General features: G+C 34.2%; 1 protein-coding gene and 1 long non-coding RNA gene across 2 annotated transcripts; both read right to left on the reverse strand.

The window, feature by feature from the left end:
- Positions 1–1,380: 1,380 nt before the first annotated feature.
- LOC132059189 (cytochrome P450 94C1-like) lies at positions 1,381–3,291 on the reverse strand. The gene has a single exon (XM_059451728.1). The coding sequence runs from the start codon at positions 3,193–3,195 to the stop codon at positions 1,684–1,686; it is 1,512 nt and encodes a 503-aa protein (XP_059307711.1). The 5' UTR covers positions 3,196–3,291; the 3' UTR covers positions 1,381–1,683.
- Positions 3,292–8,865: 5,574 nt separating this feature from the next.
- On the reverse strand, positions 8,866–10,002 carry LOC132060616 (uncharacterized). Its single transcript, XR_009415963.1, has 3 exons — positions 9,656–10,002; positions 9,157–9,264; positions 8,866–9,065 (listed from the first exon to the last, which is right to left on the reverse strand). It is a non-coding gene; the product is annotated as an uncharacterized LOC132060616 (long non-coding RNA).
- Positions 10,003–10,947: the final 945 nt, after the last annotated feature.

The raw sequence follows: 10,947 nt of genomic DNA on the forward strand, positions 1-10,947 counted from the left end.
ATTTTATAGATGAATACTAAACCTCAATTTCGTAATTAACGTGCATATTTAAAAAACAATTAATGAGAATATTAATAATAAAATCACAAAATCACTTGATTTAAAAATAAAAAATAAAAAAATCTGGCTTTAAGCTACCAATTCTCACTCTTCTAATAAGATATCCTTGAGACCTTTCCTATTTCTTCTTTCACGATCTTATCTACTTGAAATGCTTACTTGTAAGTGCAGAGAAGGTACCCGGGGCCCTTTTTCAACTTTTCCGTACTTGCTTAATAAAGTTTTACCTTCCTTAAATTTTGAGCCTCAGAAACCAAAAAGTTGAGTAGTGGTCCATGTCGAATATATGCTCCCTCCGGATCAAAAAGAGTATTCATTTAGTCATTTACATACCCCTTAAGAAAATACTAATTCCTAGACAAATAGAAGTAATTTGACTAAACTGCCCCTAATTAAATATGTATTGGGATTTGATCACCTAGCACTTAATAGGGGTAAATCTGAAAAAATAAGGTTAATTCTTTCTTGATTTGATAAGTGAACGCTCTTTTTGACTCAAGAAAAAAAGGTTAAGTGGACACTCTTTTTTATTAGGAGGGAGTACCATAAGTTACAAATGAGATAATTGGGTGGAAAATATCTCCATGAATTAGTAGGCTTTAGGACATGCGATTTGAAACCATGGTTTGACATCAGCGTTTGGACATGCGATTTCATCCCATGGTTTCAAATCATGGGATGAAATCCCAATCATCCGAAAAGGCATGATTTGGGGTTTCAAACCATGTCCAAACGACACCTTAAAGTTAAAAGTATTGATAACTACCTTCCATGTCCCTCATAGCTAGCTTTTAATGTTGTTTAAATTTTATACACAAACGGCCGATATAATTTACTTTCTCCATTCACTTTTACTTGTGCCATTCGGACTTTCCAAACAACAATTGCTATGGGTATTTTACTACAATACTCATATTAATTGATGTTTAGTCTTAGATATTGGGAGATTTGGGGAATAAGTAATTAATGCTAAGGGTAAAATATGAAGAAAAAAAAATTCTCTTGATATACTAAAAGACAAGTAAAAATGAAATATATTTTTAATGTGGATAAGTAAAAATGAACAGAGGGAGTAATTGATTGTGACAATAACAAAATAGCAACACTCTTCTTTTCAGAAGTGACCAACGTCCCATGCATGTTTAGAGTAAACGCTTATCCACGATTGACCTTTTAAACTCCTTTAACATTTACTAATAAAAAACAAGATTAAGTCCCACAAAGAGAGATGATAACATTGTATAATGATTAAATCACTTTAATTTAATTAAGAGGAAATAGACAATTTCCCAATAATAAAATATTCAGCTAGGATTATCATAGGGTGGAAACTGGTGCCACCTTTTGTGTGCATTCATGTATTAAGACATAACATAAAGCCAATAACTCCACGTTAACCATATTGTAGAAATCACAAATGACTGTTGGTGGGGCCATCCACCCTCAACTAGAGGCTTTGGGTTCGATTTTAAATGGAGATATTCTTGGTAAGAAGCGCTTCTTACTTAAATTCGCCTTATGCGGTGCGAATTTGAATTAGTCGAGACAGTAAATTTCGGATACCAAATGGTTATTCCAAAAGAAAAAAAACTAATATTAGGGGCCACGTACTAGCTAAAAACTTCAAAAGCCCCTCCTCCGCCTAACCACCACCGGAAGCCCGCCTCTCACGGTTGCCGTCAGCCCTGGATCGAACCGGAGATCCCCGCCGGCCGCCACAGCCCGAATGTCGAAGTGTTGCAACATAGAAGCCACTACACACTTCATTTCCGTTAGTGCCAGTTCCTTTCCCAAACACACCCTAATTCCACCTTGAAAAACAGGGTATTTAAAAGGACTTTCTTGACAAAAAATGCCATTTTTCAACCACCGTTCTGGCTTGAACTCCATATAATCGTGGCCCCATATAGTTTCCATTCTCCCCATCGCATACGCATGGTATGTCACCCTATCATTTTTGCCCACAAATGTGCCGTCTGGAAATACATCATTTTCACTAGCAAATTTTGAATCAAATTGCACTGGTGGATATAGCCTCATGCTCTCATGAACCACTGCATTCAAGTAATGCATTTGATTTATCTGTTCAAACTTCAGGAATTCTTGATTTTGTTGCATAACACAACTCGTTTCTTCCCGGATTCTTAATTCAACGTCGGGGTGACTCGTTAGTAGCCAAAAGATGCTTGTTAGGGCGGATGCCACGGTGTCACGCCCCGCCAATATAAAACTTATCACAATGTCCCTTAAGTAGACTTCATTGTCAACCATAGTCATGAATCTTGATAAAAGATCTTGATGATTGGAACATTCCAATTTTCTTTTTTGCCTTATGACTTCCCTAGCAAGAACATCAATATTTTCAATGGCCTTCCTTAATTTCTTCTCATTTCCAATGTTCAAAAGCCTTTTGATCTTCCAAATCAATGGTGATGCTGCCATTGCCCTCTCTGCTGACAATTTTGTTGCCAAATCAAACGATTGCGCGAAATGGGAAAGAGGAAGGGATAGTTCAAGACAACCAGGGTCTAAACCAAAAGAAAATTTGCATATGTTATCAAAAGAAAATCTTCTAAAAACATCTTGCAAGTCCAAAGTTGTCCCTCCAAGATCTTGTTGAGATACAACAGAAGATAAAAGTGGGAGGAGCCTAAACTTGATCTCATTTTTCACGTTGTTAAATGCATAAGATCTAATGGACATGCTACCAAGTTCAAGACTAGCCATTTTCCTTTGGAACATCCATAAATCTCCATCAACATTGAAAATTCCATCCCCTAAAAGGTCACCAAGAATCATTGAGAAAGGCTTCCCTTTAGGGTAATTCAAGAAGTTGGTTTTGAGCATATACTCCACATTTCTTGGATTGGCTGTGATTATGTTGCCAAGAACATGGATTTGTATAGTTTGCGATGGCGAGTTTCGGAGAAGATGAGCATACCAATCACCAAGATTAGTAAATTCTTTTCTCCAACTAGATGTAAGGTAACAATGGCAAATGTCACAATTGCACCATAACTTATTTTTCAAGAAGAGCAAAACAGAGAAAAAAGAGAAGGCAATGGCAAAAGAGAAGAGAAAGTAGCCTATGGACACTTGCAAATATTGCAACAAAGTGTATACTTGTGACTCCATTAAAGAAGAAAGCAAAATTTTATTTCCTAGATGGGACTTGGAAAAAAGAGAGAAAATAACTAGGAAACATGAATTTGGAGTTTTGGCCTAAGTGCATTGCATTCTTATAAAACAGTTTTTTGGGGCCTATTGTAGCACATGAAAGATGAGGGCATGTGGTGTTTGGCAATCAATTACCATGAGGGAAGAATTCTGAGCTGTACAAGATTGCAAATCCCTAATGCCATCACTTTCATATACTTTTTTCCATCTGGTACAAAATTAAGGACCCGTTTGGCCATAAGAGTTATTCACTTTTTTCCGGAAATATTTTTTACCTTTTTTTAAAATTAGTGTTTGGCCATGAAAATTACAAATACAAGTTCGTTTTTCACTTTTTTCACAACCAAAACAAGTACATTTCAAAAAAAAAATATTATTTGCAAAAACTTTGGTCAACTCCAACTCCAACTCCAAAATTCCAAAAAAAGTGAAAAAGTTTTTGATTTCTACGGCCAAACGCCTACTAAAGTAAAGATTTTTCTATACTTGAGACACATGGAGCATGTGTTTTAATATTTCAACTTTTATCATTTTCCCTTCTTAGTCAGTTTTCCCTATTTTACCTCTGTGTGAGGATAAGACTTAGTATGCAAGTTTAACTACTACTGTACACTATGATACTGCAAATTCTTTTTCTTTACTTTTTAGGTTATTTAAAAGATTAAGATAACCGTCCACAAAGAGTGAGCTAGACTGCATCCATTTGTCTGGTGAACTAAGCACTGCATCCATTTGTCTGGTGAACTAAGCACTGCATCCATTTGTCTGGTGAACTAACTTGTAGCTGCAAGCAATTTATCCTTTTATTAGGGGTAGGATTTACTAAACGACCACATTACTTCCCTAGTCATCTTCTTGCTTTTTTCCCCCACCCGGTGCCTATATTTGTATTGGGCCCACTCAAATCGGAATTCACATCGGGAAGTCCCACATTGGGGGTAAAGCGCTCTCTAACATATGTATTTTTATACTCAGGACTTGAATTTGAAACGTTTGATTAAGGATGAAGGAGTACTTACCACTCCACCACAATATTTGTTGGTTAGTTTTCAGTCTTGCTTCATTAAATAAAGTGGCTTCACTAATAAATTGATAAAATTGCTTACTAGAACAAAGTATCAACATAAGATATACTCCCTCCGTTCACTTTTACTTGTCCACTATGGACTTTGCACACCCTTTGAGAAATAATAAATAAAGTGTATAATTTACAATAATGCCGTATTAATTGGTGCATAGTTCTAATAGACTTGAAAAATGATTTGAAATGAGTAATTAATACTATGGGTAAGATTGGAAAAAAGAATTTGTCTTCTCTCGATATGCTAAGTGACAAGTAAAAGTGAAAATCTATTTTTAAATCTTTGGACAAGTAAAAGTGAACGAAGGGAGTATAATAGATGTGTAAGGTATTGACTTTTTATATTGTCAATAGGGGTGTATATGGACCGGGTTGGTTCGGATTTTTTAAACACCAAACCAAACCAATTGCGTCGGGTTTTAAAATTTATACACCAAACCAAGCCAATAAAATTTGAATTTTTCAATCTCGGATTTTCTCGGGTTATTCAATTTTTTCGGGTTTTTCGGATTTTTTTTTTCCGGAATAGTCTTGATACAAAACATATACACTTTTACTTCAAATATTTCTTTAGTCCTAGTAAGATACAACTATATAATTAAGGTGTTTCTTAAGAAAAATAACACAAAATGTGAGAAGAGTGATGACATTGTATTAAAATATTCAACAAAAGATAATAAAATTGGTTAAAATAAATAGTGCTAATTAATAAGCCATAAAGAAAATGACCATAATCTAAAAATACTAAGTCATGTTAAAATAAGTACGGCTAACAATTATTAGTTACATGACAAAGAAAAAAAAACTTACGTTATGTATTTTCACTCTCTAAACCAATTATGCAAAACTAAAGAATAGATATCCAACATTATTGTCATTCTTGGTGGTAAATTGAATTTCTTTTGTTAGCATTAGTGTTGAGTTGGTTTTGGTTTGGACTTTATTTGAGTTACTAACATCCATAGGATATAAAACTTATTGACATTCAAAATTCAAGTTCGAGCTTGAATAATATGATAATCGATAAAAACTATGAAAAAAAATTTAAGAAATATTTATAAATTACATTACAAATAAATATTTTTATGTATAAAATATTTTAAAAATTGAATACATGTAATGTCGGGTTGGTTTGATTCGGTTTGACTTTTTTTAGCTAAAACCAAACCAAACCAATTATGGTCGGTTTTTTTTTTTCAACACCAAACCAAGTCAAACCAAACCACTAGTCGGGTTTTTTTCTCGGGTTGACTCGGTTTATCGGTTTGGTGCGATTTGTCGGTTTACTTTGTACACCCCTAATTGTCAATATGGACACGCAGCCTATTACAATGTACTCCATGTATTTATATTCATGCCTGTATATTGTAGTACTAGATGGAGTGCCCGTGCTACGCACGGGAGCCCGATGTCCCTTTTTTTTGGTTCTAACCCAAAGTAGCATATACGTATGTTGAATTTCAAGATGTTCTTAATTAGGAGAAGGATGCCAAAATCTATTTACGTAAGAAAATACTGCAATGTTCTCCAATCCCTCCCCTTGTTGCTTCAGCAGAAGAAAGGCCTGATTAGCTGCATAAGACAAAAAGGCACAATCAGCCATTGCAAAGTTTCTTACTAATACTGTTGCAAATCTACAGCTTCAAATAAATATACTCCTAATCCTAAAAGATTACATTTCAAGATATAAAATGTATGGCACCTCAGAGGTAACACATTATTTCAACAGTAGAAATCACTAAATTTTTAGCTCGATAATAGAACAGTATAATACCTCAACATCTATTAAATTCATTTGGCTGATAAAGTTCTCTCTCTAGCTATGAGGTTGCCTTCCTACAGTCGTTTGCTCATGTGCCTGTTAAACCAGTATGTACACATCAATTTCTTTCCAAGTCAACATAGCTACATTCAACTCAAAAAAGATACAACTACATTCTAAGTGACATGAAAAATTAAAGTGTGAAGCTAAAATGTAGCACTGTTGCTAGACCATCACTCACACAAAACTAGATTAACTATAAACCCATAGCAGAGAGAACTGTGGCAACAACAGTAGAGTACAAAGTCGTCATTTTCCTTCCACTACAGAAAAATTAGTTTTCAATAATATTTGTCTCTTCTCCAACAAACAACATGAAATGAAACTTAATTGGATAGATGTGCAGTCAAAAATCCTCAATAGGAAGTCTAATATCCTATCAAAACCTCTCAAGTAGTTGCAACACTACTAGGCAATTAAGTAAATTTGAAAAATGAAAATCAGATTTGATCAAAGAAAAATACGGTCTTACAAGCACCACCTGTTATGTGGATTCTGATTAGCTTCCTAATCCTATTACCCAACTAAATGCAAAACATGGCAAGGGACACCCCATGAGACGCAATTACAGTAATTATCTAAGAAGAAAACAACACAAACTTAGAGCAAGAAGTCACCTACTTAGAAAATAGCCACACCAAATCCCAAGTTGATTATATAATGGAGTAACAGAGGAAATTGTATGTAAATAAACCTTTTTTCTTCTTCTTCTTTTCCCCCTAAATAATAGGCCCATTATGCATATCACATTAGCCAAGTAATGTGACACCAACAAAAGAATGCTCGTGAAAACCAAGCAAAAATCATGGACCTCATAGCGTCTTACCAGTCAGCTGAAAGTAATTCAATTCTGAATCCGCAGCATAGGAGAGAGCAACTCCTACACGTCAAATTCTTTCACACATTATGACTTTCACACTTTTTTTTGCTAGGAGCAAGATGTAATAATTGATGATTGAATACTGTCCAACCATCTTGTTTAAGACAGAATATGCACGAGAAGAATAGTCAAGCAACAAACTTCTACGGTGAAGAGACTACTTCATTACAACAACAACATACCTAGTGAAATCCCACAATGTGGGGTCTGGGGAGCGTAAAGTGTATGCAGAGCTTGCCCCTATCTCGGAAGATAGGGAGACTACTTCATTAAGTTGTTGATTTGCAAAAGGATACCTACCGTATTATATTTTAAGTATCAATGTCTAAATTGTCTACAAAAAAGGAATTGTTATGTAATGGTAAAATATTTAGCAATAACCTTTGGAAAGATGCATTTGCTGGATTTGCTATTTCAAACTGCAAGTAATCTAATAGTGCATATTCCATTTGCTAGACCAGCACTATACAGAGTGCCTAATATATGCCACCACAAAGTTTAGAACTTGCGAGGTCGTGTGGATCAAAAAGCCAAGCTTACATGCTTCCTGGAGTATAGTATTTTATGAAGCAGACTCTTGCACTTGAAGTGCACAAGCTTCATACTTGCTACAAGCATTCTCATACTAATAATCAAAATCAATCTCTTACAATGTTATCATGCAAAACTGCTCCTAGATATTATCATAGTTGTCTATCCATCATACCCTCACATCACAAGAAAGATACCGATCAACGTAGCCAACAGTCAGATCCAGCATAATACAAAGCAATGCATAAAACTCAAGAATAGACTCACCCTCTAACTCGCAGTAGATTTCTTCAATGATTGCAAACGAACAACTTAAAAAGCTTCCGGTAGAATGATCTTTAAAATGGGAAAGATTTAACATATTAAAATTTGTAAATACTAAGAATGCGAAGCATCCACCAGGAAGTTGTACAAATACTTGAGCATGAAGGAACCTCAGAAGGATTTCTCAAAGAAAATAATGCCACATCTTCAATCCATGAAAGCCAAGAAGTTTTATAAAAAATAAAAAAAAAACTTATTACATCGCTAAAAAAATCCAGTAGAAGAAACAATAAGAAAATGTTGATAGTGTCTGTATTAAAATATTAAAATCCATAGCATTTATAATCTATTAAAGTATAAAAATTAGTAAAATATGGGAATGAAGTCTTTTTTTACTGCAACATTTCTTTGAAGAGGAAATTGGTAATGAATCTCAAAAACAAAATAGGAAAAAATGGCAATCGGCTCCCAACGAAGTTCATTCCATCATGTTATTACAACAACAAACTCTTGACTTTGCTCAATTATTAGTTGAAAAAGAACAGGAACTATTTTAACAAGCACATGTATACATTAAAAGAACTGTGAGAATAACAAAAGGAATCAAACCCTCAGGAATTAGAAATATGGTGCCCTGAGTATGTAACATAGTTTCATTCCTCTTTCCTGATCAATTGCATTTATTAGTAGAAGATAATCACATTCACTTGGTGAGCATAGCAGTCTTTTTCAAGCCATTTTGATGATGTTGTCACTTGGTACACACTTAAAATACTTTGATTGCAATATGCAAACGCATGTCAAAAGAGTAAGTAATTAAGGAGCAAGATAGTACCAAACCTGATTTATACTTAAAATATATGTTATATATAGTACATATAGTCAAAGCTAAGGTAGATTTCATTTTCAAATCATTTGTCGCTGCTCCTATGAGCAAAACTTAGTCTTTACCAAAGTTTTAAAAAAGGAGAGGAAATTGGCCCAGGTAAAATGCAACAAATAGGTGCAGAAATAGCTGAAGTCTCAAATTAAGTTAGATAAGTCGATATGTTCACCTTCATTTTTGGTTTTGCTATAAAGTTCTCATCTTCCGGTTGCCGTATGTCCTCTAAATGGAAGTGGTGACTGAGATCCATTAGTTGCTGTAACATCCTCCATAAAGTAAGAAAGAGATTGGACACCCTTTTATGGAGATCTCCTTTTCGATATATCAATCTTTTTTGGATCATCTGCTACAAGAATAGGACAACCTATACATTCACAATAGATAAAAGAGCAACCTTAACATTTCTCTGATACATTTAGATACAAAATTTGAAATGACAAACTTGAGAAACTCACAATTTGGAGGTGTTACAAGTCCTATTCTCTGTATTGCTTCATATATTTTACTGCTTTTGTCACAAAGGGCTCCATGTTAAGAACGGAAGATAAATGCAGATTCCCATTCTGAAACGTAAAAAGTATAGGTTTCTAATTAATTTTTGAAACAAAAATTGGCAATAACAAGATCATACATACTACTTCCAGCTTCAGAAACCGCCATGGTTCCATTAACCATAAAGGTAGTGAACTTCTGAAAGAGGGTAACGTTTAATTTGCATTTAGACTCAAAATACTAAATATGCTAAGATTACCAATTGGGTTCTTCAATGATAGTCGCATTGTTCATTACCACAAACTCCTCATCCTCAAAAACTCGAAACAAGCGAATGCTTCCGTAAATATGGCAGAGGAAACAAAAGCAAGAACGCGTGAAATAGTTAACTAAAGAGAAAAGTACAATAGATGACTGGCAAGACCAAGCATGAAATAACAAAAGTGATTAGAATGAGCATACCCCAAATAATTCCAGCCACAAGAACGAACCGATTAGAATCCCTTTTCCATATAATCTTCATTGGGGAAGCTTGGTATTATTTCTTACTTGCAAGGAAGCCTTCCTTACTATCTGCATTCACCGTTAATTTTTCTTATTCAATTTCAAGAGTAATACAGAGGCTACCACTACAATGCAAGACATCCTTTATCATAGTTATACAAATTGCCAGTTCAAAAGTGACACGAAGCACTACTATTTTAGTGCCACAATGCAAGACACTCTTCGTCATAATTGTACTGATTTCCAATTCAGTTTCAACGGTGATGGAGGTACCATTGGAATGCAGGACACCCCTTTATCATACTTATGAGACACGGAGAATAAATTTCTCTATATAACTAAAATTTTTGAAGAATTCAAAATCATTTAACTAACTGCATAGTGTCAAATATTTTGGACATTTCAAGCTGAAAAATGCATCATATAAATTGAATGATCGATTTTTCATCCTTGTAAGGAAAAACACGGGGTTGAGAATTGAGATATCACCTAAATATCAGAATTTGACACGTATCAACAATTAGCAAGAAAAATTTGATACTTTAAATAATCTCAAAGACGGATTAATTTTGTCATACTCATTTTATAGCGAGAATACTGACAAATTGCTATTAGAGGATTTCGATCAGTAATTTTCTCAAGCAATTAAGCCATTAGAGAATTAATCAAAACACGCATTGAGTATCTATTTCTAGATATGCATGTGAAGATTGGAAGAAAATACTGATAGACAAACGTTTAGAATTCTGGGTAAAAGAATGGGACCTTGTAGTGGGACACGTGTTTATTTTTCAAGGCAGACAAACGTTTAGAATTTAGCCATAAAAGAAGTTTAAATTTACTTAAATACCCTTCATCGTATCTAAGCTTCACTTATTAATAGTAGAAATAAAAAAGATACTGTTTGCTAATTCCAAGGATTATAAAGTTGACTGGAGATTGTAAATTGAAAGAATTCACGCATGCCATATTGCCATCGCATCACGTACTCTTTCATTATATAGAGAAAAAGAGTATTTATTTTTGCTCATTGTATAAATACATATATAAAATTAAATAATACTTTCCTTCAAAAATAATTTGTAGTCCTTAATAATCGTCACCGTTCTGAAAAAGTGAAAATGAGGCAAAATACTCCCTCGATCTGTTTATTTTTACTCAGTGAAAATGAGGCAAAATACTCGCTCGATCTGTTTATTTTTACTTGTCCACTTTTGACTTTGTACGCCCTTTAAAAATTAACAAAGTAA

This window comes from Lycium ferocissimum, chromosome 6 (assembly GCF_029784015.1).
Source record: "Lycium ferocissimum isolate CSIRO_LF1 chromosome 6, AGI_CSIRO_Lferr_CH_V1, whole genome shotgun sequence".
Classification (NCBI taxonomy): domain Eukaryota; kingdom Viridiplantae; phylum Streptophyta; class Magnoliopsida; order Solanales; family Solanaceae; genus Lycium; species Lycium ferocissimum.

Bases quoted from the DNA above. Each gene is read 5' to 3' on its own strand.
- LOC132059189 (XM_059451728.1), bottom strand. From the start codon at position 3,195: ATGGAGTCACAAGTATACACTTTGTTGCAATATTTGCAAGTGTCCATA.